Source organism: Camelus ferus, chromosome 10 (assembly GCF_009834535.1).
Source record: "Camelus ferus isolate YT-003-E chromosome 10, BCGSAC_Cfer_1.0, whole genome shotgun sequence".
NCBI classification, from domain to species: Eukaryota; Metazoa; Chordata; class Mammalia; order Artiodactyla; family Camelidae; genus Camelus; species Camelus ferus.
The window spans coordinates 20,186,620-20,209,952 of record NC_045705.1 but is presented as its reverse complement, the minus strand read 5'-3'; the positions used below and the strand labels follow the sequence as shown (position 1 = coordinate 20,209,952).

At 33.7% G+C, this 23,333-nt stretch overlaps 1 protein-coding gene and 1 non-coding gene across 3 annotated transcripts in view; both read right to left on the bottom strand.

The window, feature by feature from the left end:
* Positions 1–2,966: 2,966 nt before the first annotated feature.
* LOC116666745 lies at positions 2,967–3,070 on the bottom strand. The gene has a single exon (XR_004323642.1). It is a non-coding gene; the product is annotated as a U6 spliceosomal RNA (small nuclear RNA).
* A 4,084-nt stretch (positions 3,071–7,154) lies between these two features.
* Positions 7,155–23,333, bottom strand: part of QSER1 (glutamine and serine rich 1) — a 65,570-nt gene continuing 49,391 nt past the window's right edge. For both annotated transcript variants that reach the window (XM_032488416.1, XM_014568087.2), the window contains exons 9-13: positions 19,145–19,282; positions 16,630–16,727; positions 13,346–13,498; positions 11,994–12,089; positions 7,155–10,789 (exon numbers count right to left, since the gene is read on the bottom strand). In XM_032488416.1, the coding sequence (XP_032344307.1) occupies positions 10,649–10,789; positions 11,994–12,089; positions 13,346–13,498; positions 16,630–16,727; positions 19,145–19,282 (626 nt within the window). In that variant the 3' untranslated portion in view covers positions 7,155–10,648. The remainder of the gene's footprint in view (positions 10,790–11,993; positions 12,090–13,345; positions 13,499–16,629; positions 16,728–19,144; positions 19,283–23,333) is intronic.

The window sequence follows — 23,333 nt, the reverse complement described above, 5'->3', positions numbered from 1 at the left end:
CCTTTATTTGTTTAACATATCAACATCCTGTTTTTTTTGGAAGAGAAGTTGAAGGTCATCTCTGTTTTTTTTTTTAATCTAGTCTTGTTCAACAGTCCATGTAGCAGAATCTTTGGAGCATTTAGATCATACCTACTTATTGATGCAGATTTTTTCCATGTTTTTAAGTTCTTTTGGCCTTTTCAGTTGTAGTTTGGCAGGAGCCAGTTATAAACTGGTGCTTGGAAGTCCATAGAGTATATAATTTAATAATTACCAGTAGGATATGTTCAGAAATTTTCCATCTCTTTTGCACTTGGAAATAAGCTCCCTAATGACTTCAGGATGCAGCTAGATTTGGGGACTGCTAGATCAGATCATCAGTGAGGCTTATATTTAGGATTTAGAAACCTTGTGCTGACTACAAATTTACCTGAGAGCCTTAAGCATACACTCAATTTGTCACCACTTAGCTTTTTTTTTTTCTGACAGTTCCTTGTTGTTTTCAAAACCCAAAGGCATTACCCAAAATCAAGATACTGCAGACATCAAATTATCATCACTGCTTGAGAGGTGTGAGACAAAGAATTTTGCCTACCTTTTCAGTAAACAAGACTGTTACCTGACATTTCAGTATTTTTTGAATGGATAAATGATTAAATTCCATAATTAAGATCTAATGAAGCAGAGAATATAGCTCAGTGGTAGAGTGCATGCTTAGAATGCATGAGGTTCAATCCCCAGTACCTCCATTTAAATAAACAAACAAACAAACAAACAAACAACAGACAGACAAACCTAAGTACTGCCCCCCAACAAACAAAACAAAACAAAACAAAATGCTGCTAAAAAAAAAAGATCCAATGAAATTATGGGACTAGACATTGAATACTAGAAAGAATTTTTCCCCTTGAAACACTGAGAAATTATAAGGGGAAATAGTCTAATTTGAAACACCTGTCAAAGATGACTGGCTAAAGGAGTTGTGGTATATTTATACATGGAACACTACTCAGCCATAAAAAAGAATAAAATAATGCCATTTGCAGCAACATGGATATACCTAGAGATTGTCATTCTAAGTGAAGTAAGCCAGAAAGAGAAAGAAAAATACCATAGGTATCACTTATATGTGGAATATATATAAAAAAAAGGACACTATGAACTCACCTACAAAACAGAAACATATTCGCAGACATAGTAAACAATCTTATGGTTACCAGGGAAAGGGGGTGGGAAAGGATAAATTTGGGAGTTTGAGATTTACAAATTTTAGCCACTATAAATAAAAATATATTTTAAAAAAAGTTTCTTCTGTATAGTACAGGGAACTATGTTCATTATCTTGTAATAACCTTTAGTGAAAAAGAATGTGAAAACGAATGTATGTATATATATGCATGACTGGGACATGGTGCTGTACACAAGAAATTGACACATTGTAATTGACTGTACTTCAATAAATAAAATAAAGTAGATAAGCACAAGGACCTACTGTATAGCACAGGGAACTATATTCAATTTCTTGTAATGAGTTGTATTGGAAAAGAATCTGAAAAAAAATATGTATATGAATTGCTTTGCTGTACACATGAAACTAACATTGTAAATCAACTACACTTCAATAAGAAATAAGAATTTTTAAAAAAAGAATGTTTGACTGAAAATTATATATATATAACATGTATATAGTTTATATTTTTACATGTTATTATAAATATATTTAATCATTATTTTTATCAAATGCAAACATGATACAAAGACTCATACACATATCAAATATGGACCATTGTAGTTTTGCATAAAAACTTTCACTTAAAAATTTTAACAGCTGGAGGTCCTAAGCACAAATAGCAAATATAGCAACATCTATTCAAGAAAATGTATGAAAACTGAGTAAGAAAAGCAAGAGTCTGTGGTATTGAGTCCAGACCACTCCCTCCTTCTTCTTCTCAACTCAGCAAGGAAGAGACTGTACTCCAGACTGCTGCAGGGTTCCCTAGTACCCCAGCTCCCAGTGGGAGGACTTTCGTTCTAGGTGGAACAGAAAATCAGCATTTCTCATTCTGCCCCCAACTCCCTCTTTTGAGGCTAAGTCCTGGTAGGGTATGGTTGAGAGGTGGGGACTCCCTTCTTCTTCCTAGCTCCCACTGATGGAATGGAGGCTCTATCTTGGGTGTGACATGCTGAGAATACTGGGACCCTAATCATCCTTGCCCTGGCTCATCAAGCATTGGTTCCATGTCAGGAGAGACAAGCCAAGAGCTCAGCTGCTCCCCACTCAGCTGCTCCACTACCATGAGCACTCAGCTCTTAAGTGATGTTATTTAGAGAGAAGCTTGCCATCATGTTCCACCTAGCTTCAGAGCCCTGGCTCAGAAATTTTGTCTGGCAGTAGAAGCAGGTCATATAAAAAAGATAACTACTCATCTCTTTCCAAAGGAAGTGACTTGATTTGCAGCAGAGCATGGAGAAGACCAAGTCTAAGAGAATTCACAAGGACAGTACAGGTTATGGTGAAAAACAACTGGAAGGAGATTCAAGATACAAGCTAAACTGTAGGCTGACTAGTTTTCAGACGAAAATCCGAATTAAGACAGCAAGGGGGAGCCCTCATGGAATCTGAACAAACATTCAACACTGACCTCAGTACTATTCCTTCAAATGAGCCTCGATTAGAGTAGTTTGTAGGGCAATTTATGCCCAGGATAAATTGTTAAAAACAAGAGCGCAATCAGCTGGAAATTAGTGAAGCTTAACACCTGAGCGTGATCAAGGAGGGACAGGATCCATTCTTTCTTTTTAATAGTCAGTTTACAATGTTGTGTCAATTTCTGGTGTACGGCATAATGTTTCAGTCATGCATATACATATATATTCCTTTTCAGATTCTTTTTCATTATAGGTTACTATAAGATATTGAATATAGTTTCCTGTGCTATACAGTATAAACTTGTTGTTTATCTATTTTATATATGGTAGTTAGTAAAAATATGGAACACTTCACAAGGTTGCATGTCATCCTTGCACAGGGGGCATGCTAATCTCTGTAGCATTCCACTTTTATTACATGTGCTGCTGAAGCGAGCACTCTTCTGTTTACTTTGGTTTTGATTTGCTCTTCTTTTTCTAATTTCCTAAGGTGGAGGCCTAGGTCATCAATTTTTAGCTCTGTTAAATGGGTCCTGGATCAGCCTATATTCCAGGCCCAATTCTGTTGCCCTAGTGAGCTAATAATCTACTCTCAACGTGGTAGTATTTGTAGATGGAGCCTTTGAGATGTAATTAGGGTTAAATGAGGTCATAAGTGAGGGACACTCATGTTGGGATTAGTGCCTTTATAAGGCACGACGAAGCCTGCTCTCACTGCTACTTGAGGACACAGTGAGAAGACAGCCATCTGCAAGATAGGAAGAGAGCCCTCGCTGGCAGCTGACTCTGCTGGACCTTGATCTGGGACTTCCAGCCTCCAGAACTGTAAGAAAATAAGTTTCCATTGTTTAAGCCATCTAATCTGTGGTATTTTGTGATAGCAGCCTGAGAACATTAACAGTGGTGCGCAGCCTCCAGTTAGTGATGACCTCTCATCTTTCTCATTTGGATGGGAGTGTGTTTTCTCATAAGCAGTAGGGGTGTATTATTTTATGATTTTTTTTTTAACTTTTGGGTATACTTAAAAAAGGCAAATTTTTACTTTGCAATGCTTTTAATCTTTTTGACAGTGAATTGCTTGCAAACTCCTGTGATAATGTTAATGCATTTGCATTAGTATTGGCTGTGAAAAACCTTAACTTCCTGACTTCTACCGTAGTCAAATAACATTATCTTATAATAAACTCAATGAAGTACTGGCATTGAAAAGACCTTCTACTGATCGGCCCATTAACAGTTTTTAAGTCATTGATAAAGAGTCTATGTAAACAAGGCTAATTAAAAAATCTCATTCTGAAGCCAGGTTTTCTGTTAGGCTTGTTGCTAGTGTTTTGAATTCTCTTGCTTCTCTTAAAGACAGCTGCTCTCTGATGATAGCCCATTAACTGCCATAGATTAAGTGGAAGTTACAAATAAGAATTAAGAGAATGGACTCTGGTCTGCTGAGAAGCAAGCACAGTGAGAATTCTGAATGACTTGCAAAGGGTGGGGACTATAAGAGAGAGATTTTCTTCCAGAGGTAGAAAGAGAAAGCAGGGAATGGATCACTGACAATACAGCATTTTGAACTACTTAGAGGCCAGTTTGAACACACTTTAAATTGATTCCAAAGAAACTCTCATTTCTCATCCATCCATTCAACACATACCTATTAAATGCCTACTGTGTAAAAGTCTCCATGCTATTGAAGATATAAAGGTGATAACTGTGGATACAGACCGTAAGTACTTCACAACTGACTGATGATACCAGACATGATCCTCATTAATCTTACAGTAGTATCTCAAGATGAACTGAGTGCTGCTAGGGTGTGTATGTATAAAATACCTACTTAACGATTGTGATAGAAGTCTTGCAAGTTAGTAAAAGATTGTAAATAGTATAAGGCCACTCTTATTCTGCTATACCTCTCTTTAGGTGCTGCCAAACTGAACTATTCTGCATTCCTCTCAACATTCATTAACATCTTTAGAAGACTTTCTTACCTTACTTTCAGGATGAGAAAACAGATTCAGGTTAGGCTTCACACGACATGCCTGAGGACAGAGCTTGTTTAGTGTCAGGACTGAAAACCATTCTCCTGAATATAAACTAAGTATTATGCCTTCTTTATCCAGCTGTTTAAAAGTCCTCTCAACCTGAGGCTCCATGGCTTAATCACTAATGCTTCCATGAAGCCTTCTCTGACCCTCCCCAAGTAATGAACCCTCGTCCCAGGAGTATTTTGTTCACAGAGAGTACATCTAACAGAAACATTCATTTATTTTTTTTTCACCAGTACTTTGTTCCCTAATTGTTCCATCTGGGGAGTCTCAAGCCCAAAAAACGGAATGTGAAGTCCTGGTCCCTGGGCTCTCTGCATACAAGGACAAAATACAGAAAATGATGGCCACTACATTTGACTTTTGCATAAAATACAAGCAATTTTCTGATTATACAAACTCAATATTGTCATTTTCTTCTGATGTTGCAACTACTATTGCTCATTAAGATCATGAACACCTTTATTAAAAAATCCCAATGAGTACTTTCCTGTTTTTACCTTTATGTTCCCTGTAACTTCCCGCTCATATATCCAGTTATTCATCAAATATTTAACGAGACCAGATACTGCACTAGATGTTGGGGATGCAATGGAGAGGAAAACACATATAGTCCTATCATCAGATGACAGGATCGAACACGAGAGAGAGAGACCACCAATCCAGCAACCACAACACAATGTGGTAGATCCTACATTAAAGGAATCACAGGGCATATGATCTGGTCCAGAGGGTTAAACCCTAGTCTGACTGGACAGAAGTGATGTTAAAGTGAGATGCAAAAATTAAGAGATGAAGAATAATTCAGCAGAGGGAACATGAAGGCAAGAAAAAATACACATTCTTTAAGCCTGGGCCACAATGGGGAAAGAAGGATCATTTCATAAATGGCTTTATAATCTATGACAGAGAGGGTTAAAGGCAATGAAAAGCCATGGAACTGGTTCTGAAGAGAGGAAGAACAGGAAAAATATAATTTTGGCTGCAGTTTAAGGAAAAACATTTCTACCATGTGCATTTTTTTAAACTCTAAGTCTTAAATGATTTTAATTGCTGCTTTAGTCTAAATACTGTAAGAAGCTAAATTAAAAGAAAATCTGTATTTGATTTGAGAGAAAACTCTCTATACATTACAGGTAAATTATATAAAACATAAGCTATTCTTGCAAAGCAACTTCTTGACTCCTGATTAACATCACAAAATAGATAAGGTTTAACAATAGACTAATAGGTAATTGTATCTTCCTTTTATTTGAAACCAGTCAGTTCTAAATTATTCATGCTAATTGAAGAACATATAACCTAAAATGATCAATAATCCAGATAATTTCTATTTCACTTAGAAATATATCTTTTCATTTTCATTTAAATACGGGTGTCTCTGAAATCTAGGTATTTACTTAAAGCCACACTACAGAAAAGGGTCAATCCATAGACTTAAACACCTGTGACCCATCCCATACTGGGAACTTGAGAGTATGTTCTAGGCTGATGTCAAGACTTAGCAGGAAGTGACTTATGGCCTCTTCAAAAACTTTTTTTTGTATTCTCTTTTTTTTAAATACAGTAAGAATGAGTAGCTTTATTATTTTTCTGGTAATAAAAACATTTCCACATGGAAAGCAAAGAGTAGAAGTATCCTCTTTCACATCTTTCTTGAGGTCACGTTAAATAATTGAGTTTAGAGACCTTCTCTGAGACACAAAGTACATTTTAAAAATGCCAATAAAAAGAACTATATAGTAACAAGACATTTATGAAGCAATATAGTATAAGTACTATTATTTAGGTTTGCAATATATGTTATTTGAATAATGACTATTTCCTAAAGTGAACAGCAATTTCAGCAACCAAAGAATACAACAGGAATGTTACAGGATTCTAAAACTTTTTGATAGAGGTCATTGATTAGATTTATTTTTGTACTGTGTAAAATAAATCAAAGAATGAAAAGTGCTTTTACTATCAAAACTAATTAAAACCTAGCCAACACGTTATTTTTTACTTGAAATACTTAATATTTTAATATATTATATATAAGGCAGTCTTTTTCATTTGAAAATTAAAGGATCAGTCAAGACAAACTCCTTTTTACCTGTTCAATAGTTTATATAGATAAAAGTATCTGGGTATCAGCAATTACTTCCAGCTATGCATTATTTTCAAATAAAAATTAGAAAGGTGATTTAATGAATTATACTTCTTTGTAGGTAGAAAAGGCCTGAAAGAGTTGTATCTTAACACAGAAACTCTAGGGTATTTTCTGATATTGTCTGCCAAAGCAGAATAATTCATCAAATAACAACTTAATCATTTGAAAAAGTGAAGGGTGGGCCCTACACCACTTGTACCTAATAACTGTATTTAGGAATCTATAGTACAGTGTGTGTTGTGTGAGGAATCTGTAACATGACAATGCATGGACAATACCTCAGTTTTCAATTCTTGAAAATAAAAGAACCAAACCCCAAAACATTCTGATTTTGTTGTTTAAAAAATTGTTTTCATTTTAATGATCTGAGTTAGTAACAAACAAATATACAAAATTGTCTTTCACATTTCCATACATTGTATTATGGACCACTTAAAACTCTGGACTACAAATGCAGTTTCTTTGTATCCTTAAATTCAATTATTGTCACATAAATAACTGTGATTTGCGAAAACATGCATTTGTGAACACAGAAGCTGAAAGTTGTACGTGTAAGTTAATGTACAACCAACAGAGTACATGGTTTATTTGTGCAGTTATGTGTCAAGTGTAATTGACACAGAAGCAGTTATCTTGGGCTGTTTCACTCTTTGAAAAGTATTTTTGAGAAACTGTTGGAACTACAGTTTAAAACAAAAACTGTATTTTACAGACACAATAAAAATTCACAACTTGCACATCTGAAGCAACTTCTGGGACTCAAAGCTGATTCAATAACCCTGCTGCCATATTAGTTTTATGAGTATATTTCCAAAGTCATAGGTTGGAAAATAGCTGCTTTAACAAAAATAAATATATATATTAAAAAGACTGAGACTTTGAGAATAATAATGTATAAGTCATCCATAATTTTCACTGTTTTAGAAATTAAAAGAAATTTAGAAATTTAAAGGTAATCTGAATATTTTCTAAGCCATTTTAAATTTAGATTTTTCTACCTTACCAATGTTTTCTATTTGACAGCATAATAGAAAAATGGACAGTTTCTACTGTTGACTTAATATAATTCATAAATCATTATAAACTTACGACTTCATCAGAATATCAATTAAGTTGAAACTGGGTCATCATGAAATTGGGAATAAGGAGGCCCCTTCTTCAACCACTAATCCGAACTAAAGTACACACCAACATAAAATGGTTTTTTATAGTAAGTTATTTCTGTATTTCTGTAGGTAGGAAAATCCAGTTTTCTTAAAAATGTTTTCCTGGGTTGTAGCAACATGTGCTTTTTCTCTTGAACTCCATCTACAACCTAAGGTTATTTCTATATTATAAATTTCAAACTCCCTGGCAAGGAATGTGAATATTAACAAGCTAGGTATTTGTTCAACTTAGTACAAAGAAAGGACTCATATATGGATGTCATTGTAATAGTCCCACTTTTCACTGAGGCTGGAGTTTGATGTCTTGGCCTCTGCTATACAGATCAAATGAGAAGATGGTGCAAAACAATTGGGTCACCTCCAGGCAGTAGCATAGGCTTGGCCTCTGATTTAATGAAAATAATTAACTAATATGAATACAACTGCAAACAGCTGGAGGGCAACTGAATGCAGCTGAAAAGGAAATGGGTTACTTTCTATAGGAAACAAGATTACCTTTAAGGAAATGTCTGTTTTCCATGAGCCTTATCATGGAAAAAAAATGTGACTAGTGATTTCAAACATGTACTTCAAGAGTTACCTAAATGCAAGATGGCTTTTAAAAATGTTTAAACCATCAGTGATTCAGGGAAGTAAGCTGGGGGAAGTAATGGAAAGACGTATACCTACAAAACTACACAGGAGATGTAGTTACCTACTCTGCACTTTGGAAATGAAAGAAACCAATTCTGTCCAGAGTCAGTATTGGAAAGAAGTATGGCTGCTTCCTACTCTTCTCCACTTAGCAAAATTAATTTTGTGATGCTCTCACTGCTGATATTCTCGTTTGAGTTAGGAAAAATGAATCTAATAGGTTACTTTTGGTTTCAAAATAAGCTGTCTAAACAAGTTTTTAAAAAACTTTCAGAAATGGAAGATTTAATCCTTCAGAGAAATTTCTATTACTATCTTGTCTAATGGTAAATACAAGGATTGCTGGATTTAGGATTATTGCTTTCAATACGATAACCATCAGAAATAAATATGTAAGCTTAACTCAAATACTCATTTTTCACCCAAATGCTACAATGTTTTATTCTCAAATCAAGTCACATTACCTTCAATTCTTTGCCACTTTACTGAGGTTTTAAGTATATGAAGTTGGCATGTTAACTCAAAATCAAGATTAACAGCAATATCCACATAAGCATGTCTTATTTGGGCATAAAGCAGTAACACTGCTTTTTTGATAGGACTTAAGGCACTAAATGGTGGTAAAATAAAACAAAAGTATGATGATTAACAACTTTAGAATCCTAAAAAAGGAGATCGTTTAGAAGGACACTAGTAAATCTTTTTCTCAAACAAATAAGGCATCCTGTTGGCAAACACAAAGAAAACACAAGGTCATGTTGAACCTAATACATTCACTGTCTCAGCTAAACTACTTGAAACACTAGCTATGAAACTAAAGAGAGCTACCACAGCATGTATAAAGGTCGGAAAGGCACCAGAGGAGGACTCTACCACTTCCAGTTCCGAGAGTTAGGTCAGTGAGCTGTGTTGAACACTGCATGCAGTCTAATTATAAATTTTATTCTTCAAAATGTACAGTGTGGTTAATTTTTATTTTGACAAATCAGTTAACCAAGTGCTAGTTTACTAAGAAATTTATTTTCATGGAATTAGAAAATTACTGCAGTGTCTAACACAACCCCATTTATAAAGCTAAACTAATTCTAGTACTGAATGCGTTTTCTGGATAACACTGAAGCAAATCTGTATAAACAAAAATGGTTACCTCAGGAGAGAATTCACAATAGAAATTCAATATATAACTAAATAAGATTTACTGAAAATAATGAAAAGTGTAGTACAGATACATTGAACATAATCATAACCACAACATTTTCCTTGTGAAAAATACAACTATTAGTGAAATAAAATGTACAATTGAAAATTTTTCCAAAGGAAAAACAGTATAAAGGAAAATACTTTTCTTCGATAGGGAAAATAGTATGTCATTGTTTTCTCATCACGATATAATTTGACACAAAAAGCAGTCATAGAATTGCACCAATTCCACATCCAGTTTCCTGAACATGTTAAGAGTAAAAGGAGTTCATAAAGCAGAATGCAGTTTCTGAATTTTACATTTTAAATTGATGATATTCTCATACAGAATGTCACATCACACCAGATCTGTTTACATAATGTACAATACTTTCTGTTTTGTGGCCAGACGTAAATATTAACATGTGCTTTCTGCTACCTCTCTTTCGTTCTGGTGTTTAGTCAGAGAGTCAGGAAAAAGTAATCAAGTTACTTAAGTGTTATCTCTCTAGCAATAAAGAAAAATTATATTTAGTGCATGCTTCATCCTTTGTCAAAAAACATTTCTGAAAATAAAACTCAGTTACCCAATGGTTTACAAAATAGAAAAATCATTCATTAGGATAAAAATGTGGTGGGATTTAGGTCCATTTCCAAAGGACTGACTTCCTTGGCAGCACCACTGTCCCTCAGCAAGGCTGTGATGCAAGTTCATGATCAAAGCAGGTGTGCCTGCAGGAGACCACTGCTTGACATTCGATTATCTGAGGCCCTTGACCCCCCTTGACCACCCGCCTCTGCCATCTCATTAGTGCTAGAAAATAAATGGAATTTTTGAGGAAATGTTAAGAACATTTCTGCTGTACATGATTTAGAAGTTCTCCAAATTTTTCAAATAGGTCTTCCACCCATTTTACATTTTTCATACAGAGTTGGACAATTTCTTCTTGTCCTAAATCTTCGTTTTTTTTCTGCACAGAAGAAATCTAAAATAAAAAGAAATGCCAAATTACTTATCACTTATACTTATCACTCTTCATGAGGGATTACTGTTTCTATATCCTGAATGAAAAGAGGATTTATAAATTCACCTACAAGTACAGATCTTTTTTTTTTAAATTCCATCCATGGAGAATGATTATTTCATATAAATTTGGGTGAAGTCTAATCCTATCATTTCTCGCTCCATGGGGGCAGGGAGGAAGTGGTTCAGACTTTCTCAGTTCCAGTTGTCTTAAAAACCAAATGACAAACAAATCGGTCAATTCTGCGTTTCAGAGCATTGTAAAAATTGCTAACGTACTTTGCATGACCATCTTTGCTAGACAGGTTAGATTTAAGAATATCTTCCCATACCAGACCATTAGCAAATACATCATGTATAGCCTTGAGCCAACTTAACCATTTTTAATTAAAAAACTGATAATGCTTGTCAAAAAAGGTTACTGTTTACAAACATTTAACCTCTAAGGAAATTAATCCTTACATCCCCATCCACCAAGTGGTATTACTGTCATACATCATTTCTGAGCAACTTAAATTATGATACTTAAAAGTTACAATTAAATTTTAACTATTATTTCTTCATGCCAAGGCGCCAAAACCCCATTTCTCTGCAATGTCTCTGAGATAAGGCGATTCTAATGATAAGGAGGACAGCGAGATATTTAAAGTAGTGACTGAAGTGACTTAATTAAAGCAGGATCATTATGTATTACGAGAGAAGAAAATGCAATAAAGTGCCATTATTATGGCAATGTAAAAGCAAGTATTATGGCTTAAAACTACTACTTACAGCTCCTATGAGAGGTGGTGAGCCTTAGATTAATCTGAGAGAGCATGGACACAATTTTTTAAACAATTTTCAAAAATTCTCTTTAAAACATCAAAAAGTACTATAGCTAACTAGTGAATATAACAAAAAGAAGACTCACAAATACAGATAACAAACTAGTGGTTCCGGCAGGGATGGGCAGTAGAGGGGTAGGGGAGTGGGAGGTACACATTATCGTGTGTAAGATGAGCTACAAGGATGAATTGTACAATGTGCGGAATATCGCCAGTATTTTGTAATAACTGCAAATGGAGTTTAACCTTTAAAAATTGTACATAAAAATGCTGTAGCTACAGTCTTCTTCAAGTTCAGAAAAACATACACTTCTTTTTTAAGTAAATGAAAAAAATAATTACCTCATCCTTACATATCAGATAAACATGATATTTATAATGATGGAGTGAATGATACAAAGAATATAACTGTATTTTCTCTGGATCAACAGCAAACTCCTATAAAAAGACAAAGTTTACAGATACATTTACTTCATGGAGCATCTGAACTAAGAATACTTCTATGAAAATACTAGACCAAAAGTCTCAATGGAAATCTTGAAAATGACTTATATGGCTAGATATTAATATGTATTAATATGGACAAAAAGGCTTATTCAAAATAAGTATTTAAGTTGTATTTTAAAATCTTTATTATTTTTTCTGACTATAAACATACACTGTTTCAAAAAATTTAAACAGTAAAGAAAAATTTAAACAGTAAACATGAGATGACTTATGAAGTAAAAGAATTCTATAATCTCTTGCATCAGAGGTAAACAAGGTTAAGAGCACGTCATATATTCATCCATGTTTCCCCCCACGTATAACATACATTAATAACATTACTGTTGTAATGGGAAGGGAATCATACCATACATATTGTACTGCAACTTTATTTTTTATTGCAACTTTATTTTTTATAACTTTTTTAACCTAACTTGGATAAAGCTTGGTTATCTTTCTATTTATTACACCCCCCACCCATAAATTATATGAGGGTAGGGATTTTGGACCACTTTTCATTGTTGTATTCCTAATACTTAGAACTGTATTTGGTGTATTATACACACTCAAAAATTTTTTATTGAAAGAATGAATAAATCTAACTCTTCTTTTTAAAAAGTACATAGTATTACCTTATCTGGGTGGCTGTTTATTTAGTCTCACACTGGTGAAACCTGACTGGAAGTGCTCTTACAGAAAATTCCACAGTATGCCAAGGCATGCAGTTTTTTGTATTTGTGAATGTTTCTATAAAACACATTTCTGATGGGGAATTGATATGCTGCTAAACTGTTTTCTGAAAAGGAAATAATTTAGACTATGATTGAAAATAAATGAATTCCAATTTTAATAATTTTACAGACATATTGAACCTTATGGAATGTGTGGACACTCACTTATCTGTATGCATTTGTATCCAATGATACACAAAAATATAAAAAATATAAATACAAATGTGGGATGATTCCTTGCTTATTAGTCTACTTATAATATTTGTGAGCACTCATCATATGAGATGCTGTGATAGGCAATAGAGAAAAACAGAGTAAGACCAAGTCCCTGTTCCTTAGGCCAGACCTGCTCATTCCTACCTGAAAAACACTTCGCATTTACCAATATAGTAAAATATTTGCTCGTTTCAATGTTTTAAGTAGAAATTATATTAATAACTGGAAAAGGTATAATTACATTAATCAATATATACTTACTTGTGCAGATTTAGTGGTTGTTTTAGAAGTCCTTAGAGTTTTTTTATTATAAGCTTTGCCATTCATTTTGATTTTAGAAATAGTGGATCCCCCACTTTTTGCTTTAGTGTCTCGAGTAATTATTGTTAGTTCAGGAAAACTTTCCAAAGCATTCTTTAAAATAAAGCAAAAATAACTGATATCAGAGGAAAAGTGATCTCAACTATTTCCAGCTATTCAAAATGTATTTTTTTTTAAATTTAGAAATATATTCATACACGTACATATACACATAGAATATATGTGGGGGTACTGACTGGGGTATGGTAAATACATACAACCTATACATACATATACATACATATGTGAGGTGTTAAACATGGCCACAAGTTCTTTGTAGCTCCTCCCATCAAGAAGTGGAATCTAGTTTTCCATCACTTGGATCTGGGCCAACCATGTTTTATGACCTGTTTTAAGCAATAGCGTGTGACACTGTGGGGACTCTCGAATGAGACAGAGAGTTCCTTCTAGAAATGCCTCTCTGGCTTAAGGCAGGGGAAAGAAGAATACATGTAAGCCTCAACTGTTTTATAAATAGTTACAACCTTTAAGGCCACTCTTTTGTGAACTTTGTGAAGTTCCCAAGAACCTGGTATTTTGACATCTCAAACAGTGCATTTTTAAACATAACTTAATTTTTTTTTTGAAGTGTAGAAATGAACCATTTCATTTTATAGAAATAACAGAAGTTTTGGTATTCCCTACCAGGGTGAGCTATTAATTTCTAGCTTCATATTCTTTCTTAGGTTATTTCTGCTTTTATTATATACTTTGGTGCTTTCCATATAGAACATGTCCAGGCTTGAAAAACTTTGGACCCAGAAGTATTATTTACAACAAATGACACTTAGAGACAAAAATGGATTCTAAATTTAGAAACAATGACATGGAGATGAAAGCAAAAAATTTATTGATTTTTCCAATAAGCACAAGATGCTAAAGATAATTGGAAGTACATGGATTTCAGAGGAAAACAGAGCATCATTAACTTCAAAAGGATTTATGATTCCTCAAATTACCAAGATCATTATAGGAAATAGTGCTAATTATTTCTAAAGACCAGAAAATCTTTTATAATCTACTGTTTGTAATATTTTACATTAGATCATTCTAACTTTTAATATTGTGTGTGTATTTTGGCTTTGAAATACAAATTGCTGTAAATGAAAATTATCAATATTAATAACTAATTTCAAAGTTAGAAATTGTGCTTTTTCTATGAAAATAAGAATATGAAAATGAATCTTTCAGTTGTTCACCATAAACTACTATATATGATATAAATATCGACTGAATCTATTAAAATTCCAAGTGGTAGCTTTATTTTAATACAAGTTGTTAGAGAACTGGTTTGACATTTCTAAAATGGTTGGCCAAACTGGTCATTTTTAAGATTTAGTAAATATTCAGAAAATATAACCTAACAACATTCCTTTGTTTGTGGAAAACATTTCTCAAAGGAGTATTTCAAGACAGCAGTTGAAGCAGAAAATACTGGACTAGGAGTGAGTAGAACAAATTCTTAGCACTGGGCTTCTTACTTAGCTTCTGACATTTTTTTCCTCTGCAAGTCCACAGCAGTGAAGAATACATGACTACTAGTAGAGTTTGGTATCATTTAACTTCGAAGTCAGTCTCAGAGCCTTAACATTCACCTAGCTAAAATGAAGTCGATTTTCACTTTTATTTGTTCAGATAAAATAGGGAGGGAGGGATAAACTGGGAGTTTGAGACTGGCTGATACAAACTACTATGTACATGATAGATAAACAACAAGGTCCTACTGTATAGCATAGAAAACTATATTCAATGGCTTGTGGTAACCTATAATAAAAAAGACTATGTATAACTGAGTCACCATGCTGTACACCAGAAAATACAACTGAAAAAAAAAAATTGAAAAAGAAAAAATATAAACACAAAAAAAAAAAAAAAGAAAAAAAGAAACAAAACAAAACAAGCTATACAAATTATCTGAAGGAGTTAAAAGACTTACGTCCACACAAAAACCTTCACACAAATTTGTATAGCAGCTTTACTGATAATTACCAGGATTAGGAAAGAACTAAGATGTCCTTCAATAGGTTAATGGATAAACTGTGGTATTCTGACAATGAAATATTACTCAGTGCTAAAAAGAAATAAGCTACTAAGCCATGAAAAACCATGGCGGAACTTTAAATGCGTATTAGTAAGTGAAAGAAATCAACCTGAAAAAGCTACATACAGTATGGTTTCAACTATATGACATTTTGGAAAATGTAAAATTATGGAGACAGTAAAATTGTGGATCAGTGGTTGCCAGAGGTTAGGGGAGAGAAAGGGATAAATTTGACAGCACAGGATTTTGGAGGCAGCGACAAACTACTGTATCTATGGAACGTGTAAGAATGAACTGTAACATAAATTATGGACTTTAGGTCATAATGACACGTAATGTAGGTTCATCAACTGTGACAAGTGCATCACTCTGGTGGAAGATTTTGGTAATGAGGGAAGGTTATTCATGTGTGGGGATGGGGGGTACACGGGAACTGTACTTTCTGTTCAATTTTGTGTGAACCTAAAACTGTTCCAAAAAATAAAGTCTTTTTTTATAAAAGCTATACAAATGTATTAAAAACTTCTCTCAAGATAGATATAACCAAATGATTCTAGATGTTATGCTATAATTTGACTAAGAAAATCTGGAAAATTTTTGACTACTAAGTAGCTTCTATGATAAATTTTGAGTTTAGATTAGCTTTTTGCTGTTCTCTATAGTTGGAAATAACCAAAAACCAATTTATAGTGGGCCAAGAGATGTTAACAGATGTATATATCTCTTACCATTATGTGAGGGTCAATTTTTCCTTAGATACTGGGTAAATCAGCCAAGTAAAGGGAATTTCAATAACTGCTAAGGCCAATTCTAATTAGATGAAATGTGAAAAATTCGGAAAGGTTTATAAGAAAAACAAGATTGGTATATGCTAGTTTAAAGGAAGTACTTTCAAAAACACCTGGAAATTATTGTATAGAAGGAATACCAGATGAACATAAAAAGCTGAAAAATGAATTCAAGCAGAGAAAAAGCAAATGATTAACACTAAGAATGTGCTTAATAAAATAAAAAGACAAACTAAGATCAGACTCATAAGGAATAAAAATCAAATTTTTGTTGGGTGGAAAATTTTATAAAACTGAGAATGACTCTCATAAGTTTTCTCTCCTGAGTTTGCTAATAAACCATCTGAAGGAAATACCTTGAATGACTGATCCAAATGAAGATTCAAAAGAAGTCTTTTTCGGTTATCATTCAGCAAGCTATCTATTTTTTTCATATGAGGCAAAAGTAGCTCATCTAAAAAAGGATAAAAATTTATTGTAACAGGATAAACTATCAACACAAAAACTTGTTAGAAATCCAACTTTTCCTTAAAACAGTAATAGATTAAGACATTAAATTCATTGGTTATGTAATGTATCATTTAAAAAATACTAGACATGAAGCTTTTTGAACAAAAGCTAACTTGAAAAAAATTTACAACAGCCAGGTGAGAAGGAAGCGGTGGAGGGTGATGATGGAATCAAGAGTCCTGGGTGTGAGCCTGTCTGCGCCACCAGAACTGACTGACGGGTAGGCAAACTGCCTAATCTGTCTAGACCTCACTTAACCATGTGAACAGTAACAGTATTACAACATATACATTTAACACCAAAATTTGATAAAACACTGTGTGTGATATTCTTAATTCACTATAGTTTAGGGCAAAGAAAAAGTAGGGCAAGAAAAATAGTCAAAACCCAGTTTCAAAAACACAAGGGAAGAGTCAAAATTGTTATTTCAGAAAAGGAGAGACTAAAAGGATGATGAAGATGCCTATCCAACAATTCTGCTCTTTTTCACCCTCTGAAACTTAAAGCTCTTTTAAGAAAAGCACTTTCAGAGTGTAAGTTAATTACTTTTGGTGCTGTATTAAATATTTTAGGATACTAGACTATTTCTTAATTTATCAGCATAACATTTTATAATACTAATTATCTTTAATAACCATTCTATAATGTATATATAATCCTCAGAATCTGGTTACTAATTTCATAGTTAAATAAAAGGACTACATTTGGAGAATAAACACAAGAACAGAGACCAGCAAAAGAACACTTCCTTGAATTCAAGAAAAGTCTTCAGTGAGGAATGTCTTTGTCATGACAGCACACCTGATAGCTTTCAGTAATCTAACAGTGATTAAATCTATTCAAATACTGTAAGAATTTATATTTCACAAAAACAAGTTTCAAACATTTGTAGACTATTTTAAAACATAACTATTAAAATCTTCTTCCCTCATTTTAAATGGAGAAAAATAAGAAAACAATAAGCAATAGAAAAAAATCATTTAAAATACAACTACCTAGACGGGAGGATCTAGCACGAGGTCCTGGGTTCCATCCCCAGTACTCCCTCCACACATAAATAAATAAACCTAATTACTACCCACTCCACAAATACAGCTACCTAGAAATGACTACTACAAAGAAATGTGTATTTTATGATGCAAAGAGTTTTGATTGAGAGAGAAAACAAATGGTAGAAATTCTGACCTGGGGAATTAATTATGGGTTTTAATTGTGGCTCTTCTACCACTAACTTGTTCTACAACCACAGGAAATACATTTAATCTCTCTGAAATTTAACTTACAAAGTGAATGACTTAGATTAGGTAATCTCTAATGTCTCTTTGAGCTTTACAATGGCTGATGTATGAATTACTATTTCTGATTATATTACTATCTCTGATTATATGGTCAAAAATGCAAGACCAGAAATTAGAAGACCTTGGATTATAATCCTTTCTTTGCTACTTGCAAGTTGTGGGCTCTTAAGCAAGTCACTTAAGCCTCACCTCATTGTCTTCATCCAAAAAATGGCTGTCTAAATTGTTCTGGGATTAACATAGAATAACGTAGTCAAAGTACGTGGAAGTAATAAAAAAAAAAAATATATATATATATATTAATAAGCACTGTTGTTTAAGTGTAGTGTTACTGACTATTCTTTGTTACTATCTTTTTGAACTTACACCTGTTCAACTCATTTTGATAGAGTAAGGGTAATGGAAACCAGTTCATTAATCCTTTCATTCTCTCTTTAGTTGTCCCTTGTGAACGGTATAGTAGCTAAAGAGTAAATATTAGTGAGCAACATTAGATATATGAATTACTAGTTCATTTCATATGTCAATTTCACCCCTACTTTACTATAAGAAAAATTACTAAGAGTCAAAAGGAATAATATTAATAAATATAACCAAGGCATTTATCATTTTACTACTAATTGATTAGAAAATAATTACTCTGTGATATATCTTTTACTGGACACAAATACAAAGTTTTAATCATTACTCTGCTATTATCTGGTTCATCTTTCCAATTATTAGAAAACAGATTATATTGACATCTGGACCTTTCATGTAACAGACACAGTAAAATATTATGAGGATAAAGACTCTAAAATTCAAAGAAACTAGTGTGTAACTACACAATAATATTCTCATGAGTAGGAATCAAAAAAATACACTCAATGTGAAGTTGGTCAAGTAGTCAAACAATTCATGAAAAATATGACCCCACTTTATAGAATCAATATATCAGTAGTTTGTTAGCTGACAACATAAAGGTATATATTTAAAAAACCACATATTAAACATGTAACTAACAGAGAAGAATAAAAAAGATCCAGAAAGTACTACCAAGAAAGTACTACTTAGCAGACTGTACCATTGCTCTTCTCTAAGGCTTGCATTGTGTCGGGATCCAAAGCAATGCTAACAAGCAATTCCATGTAACTCTTAAAGGTTTCCTTCATTGCTCTTGTGTTCAGAAAACGAGTGACAAAGGGAGCTGGAGGATTAAATTCTGGGAGGGAGAAAAGATGAAATATTAAATATTCCTTCCTGACAACTTTAAAAACACTTTGCTCTCTAGTAACAGCCTATAAGCAGATTAAAAAGTTATGGATAAAATTTCTTCAAATTCAAGGTTCTCTCACTCTGCCTTGAAAAACACCCTGGGTAAGAGATTCCCAAAGCTGGCTTACACATCACAATCAATGACTGGAGGGCTTTTAAAACAAAATAAGCCAGATAGCTGAACTTAATAAAAAAGAATCTCTGGGGGTGGTGATGGTGGCCGTGGTGATGGAGCTTAAATATTGTATTTTTAAAGAGGTTCCCAGGTGACTCTGAAGCCCAAAACCAGCCCAGCATTTGAAAACATCTGCTCCATAGGAAACTGTTTCACCTCCCCTGGCCCCCCCAGGGATCTGCTGTTGTAACCGAGCAGGACCCTATTGCCATCATCAGTGACCATCTGATACCTGTAATCGTGTTTGTAACTACTTAACTGTGTAATGGTTTAAAGGGTTTTTCTCACACTCTTGCTGACCAGGAGTAGACTACAGAGGAGGGAGGCTTGGGTGGTCTGCCCAACCCCCCAGTGGTGCTGCCTGTGGGGATCATGCTCAGTGTCCTGCTTTTGCTCCCACTACCCTGCCTTTGACCCCAGCACCTCAGAAACAGCAACTGGGTGTTTTATGCTTCTTGTTGTTCATAACTTCCCCCAACTACCCACGTCTGCAGTTGCTTTTGCCCCCTTGTGGTTTGCTTGTATCCTGTTGTTCAAGCTGCAGGCCTCAGCCTGTAGCAGGAGATCCTAGGCCTCAGCCTGCTGAAAAGGCTACAAGTATTTATCAGTCTGACTTTAAACTGAACACGTTTTCTCTAAAGCTCTTTTCCAAAGACCCCCTTCCTATGCATCCTTTGTTCCAGGTACAAGAATATGACAAGAGCCCCAAAGCCAGAGGTAAACTTCATACCCAGAAGAGGGAAGGGGATCACTGCCATCTGCAAAAACAAGAACAACTCTGCGACAATTTGTTACCTTGTATACAATCTCTATGAAAACTAGCTCTGCCCCTTAAGCTGGAACTTTTACTATAAAACCCTCCAGCAGGCTCACAGTCTTGGAGGCATTAGCCCCCTGCAACCTCCTTTGCCTGGCAATGAAATAAGGCTGTCTTTTCTACTTCATCCAATACTCTGTCCTCGAGTCTCAATTTGGTAAGCAGGGTACGGAAGGACGCCATGTTTCGGCAATACTGCCAGGTCAGGCTACTTCAGAACTGATGGTTTCTCTATAGTATTTAATTAGCAAAGAAACCACAAAACACCTAATGTATGATTTAATATATACATATCTCTTCTTTTTACTTCTATACTTAAATTACTGTATAATGCTGGTCTAGAGCCAAGATATATTAAAAAAAAATTTTTTTTAATGTAAACAGCCTGTGCAAGAAAACGTCACTTAAATTCAATGGCAAGAACTGTAAGATTAGAAGTGTCTCAATTTTGACTTTTTCATTCAAATATATAACTATTATTGCAGCCTTTAACAGGAATTCTTAGAGGTGGGTCCAAAGACCCCTCAGGGGGTCTCTGATGTCAAATTGTTTTCCTAATAATATTAAGATGTTATATACTTTTTTCACTCTGTTGACATTTGTAAAAGTAATGGATAAATTTGCTGGTGTCTTACTTAGCATGAATTGAAGCAGGGACACCAAACTACTAGTAGCCATATACTTTGCCAGGACTGTCATCTAACTGCCATCCATTTGAAGGGGGTAAAAAAACAAAACCAGTTTCACTTAAGAACAATCCTTGATGAAGTAGTAAAAATTACTAATTGTATTAATCGTTATTCTTGAGTAAATTTTGTCTTAACATTCTGTGTGATGAAATGAGGGGTACACACAAAGCACTTCTGCTATGAAATATGATCTCCATGAAGAGCATCATGCAATTGTTTTCATTACAAGATGAACCAGTCACCTTTTCCCCTATGGAATACTATTTTTATTTGAAAAATATAACTGGAGACGCACTATGCCTACCTAGTTAGACTTGGGTATCTGGCAGATATTTTCTTAAAAATTAGTAAGTGAACTTGTCACTGAAAGGAAAACAACTGACAGTACTCGTTGTCAAAGATAAAATTTGATGTTTCTAGTGAAAATCAGAACTCTGGAAAACCACTTTCCACCACTGTGAGCTTGACAACATCCCAACAGTTAAAGACTGCACTGATGGGATCAGTGGTTAATATTAAAAATGTTATTTTTTGATACTATAAAAATGTATGATGTAAATGTAAGAACTAAAACCATAAGACTCTTAGAAGAAAATACAGGGATAAATCTTCATGACCTTGGATTTGTCAATGGATTCTAAACATGACACCAAAAACATGAGCAATGAAAGAAAAAATAGATAAATTTGGCTTCATCAGAATTTCAAACTTTTGTGGACCAAAAGACATTGTCAAGAAAGTAAAGTATCAACCTACAGAATGGGATAAAATATATTCAAATCATATATTTGATAAGGGTTAAATATCTAGAATATATAAAGAACTCCTACAACTAAAGAACAAAAGGAAAAACAACCTGGGCAAAGGATTTGAATAGACATTTCTCCAAAGAAGATAAGCAAATAGCCAGTAAAGACATGAAAAGATACTCAACATCATTAGCCGTTAGGAAAACACAAGCCAAAATCACATTAAGACACCATGTCACACCTACTAAGATGGTTATAAAAATACATATATACAAGTGTTGGTGAGGATGTGAAGAAATTGGAACCCTATGCATTGCTGGTGGGAATGTAAAATGGTGCAACCACTATAGAAAACAGTTTGGTAAGTCTTCAAAATGCTAAATATACAATTATATGACTTAGCAATTCTACTCTTTGGTATATAAAGAATTAAAAACAAGGACACAAATTTGTATTTGTATGCCAATGTTCATTGCAGCATTATTTACAATAGCCAAAATGTGGAACCACTGAAGTGTCCATCAATAGATTAAAAAGATAAACAAGATAAACAAAGAACATACAATGGATTAATTTATAATGGAATAGTATTCAGCCATAAAAACAAATGAAGTTCTAATATATGCTATACAACATAGATGAACCTTAAAAGCATTATGGTAAGTGAAATAAGCCAAACATAACACTTACATGAGATATTTAGAGTAGGCAAATTCATAGAGACAGAAAGCAGATTAGAGATTACCAGCAGCTGGAGGAAGGGGAGAATGGTGAGTTACTGCTTCATGGTTACAAAATTTCTGTTTGGGGTGATGAAAAAGTTTTGGAAATAGCTGTGATAGTTGTGCAACAGTGTGAATGTAATTAATGCTACTGAATTATACACTTAAAAAGGTTAAAAGTGGTAAATTTTATGTTATATGTGTTTTACCAAATTTTTTTAAACGTGGAAAAATTAATTAGACCAGGTACATCAATGAGCTAACAAATATTTTCACCTGACCAATAAATAATGTTATAAAGTCATTCATGGGTGAAAGATACTTCAAAGGGCAAATCAATCGATTTTGATGTAACAAGTATGAAAAGCTGAAAAAACTACCTACTACTTGTCAAGTTTACAAAATAAAAACCTTTGAGTACTGAAGAAAAATATCCATAATTATCTGAGAAGATAATTAAATACTCCTTTCTTTCACAACTACATATCTATTTGAGGCTGTGTTTTCTTCATATACTTTAACCAAAATAATATAGAATAACAAACCAAATGTAGAAGCAAATATGAAAATGCTACTCTTCTAAATAAATACTGTTGGTTTAGGAAAATACAGTTGATTAGGAAAACTTACGTTAATATGTAATGTGTTTATCTTAAATAAATATTTAAAAATTGTCTGTTTTAACCGGTTCTTAGTGATACACATAGATACAGGCCACAAAAAAAAAGTGTTTTGGAATCCTCAATAAATTAGAAGATTTTATATAAAGAAGTCTTGAAACAAAAAGTTTGAAAACCACCAGCCTATAAATATGTTTATTATCAATATTTGCTTTCTTTTTAAAAA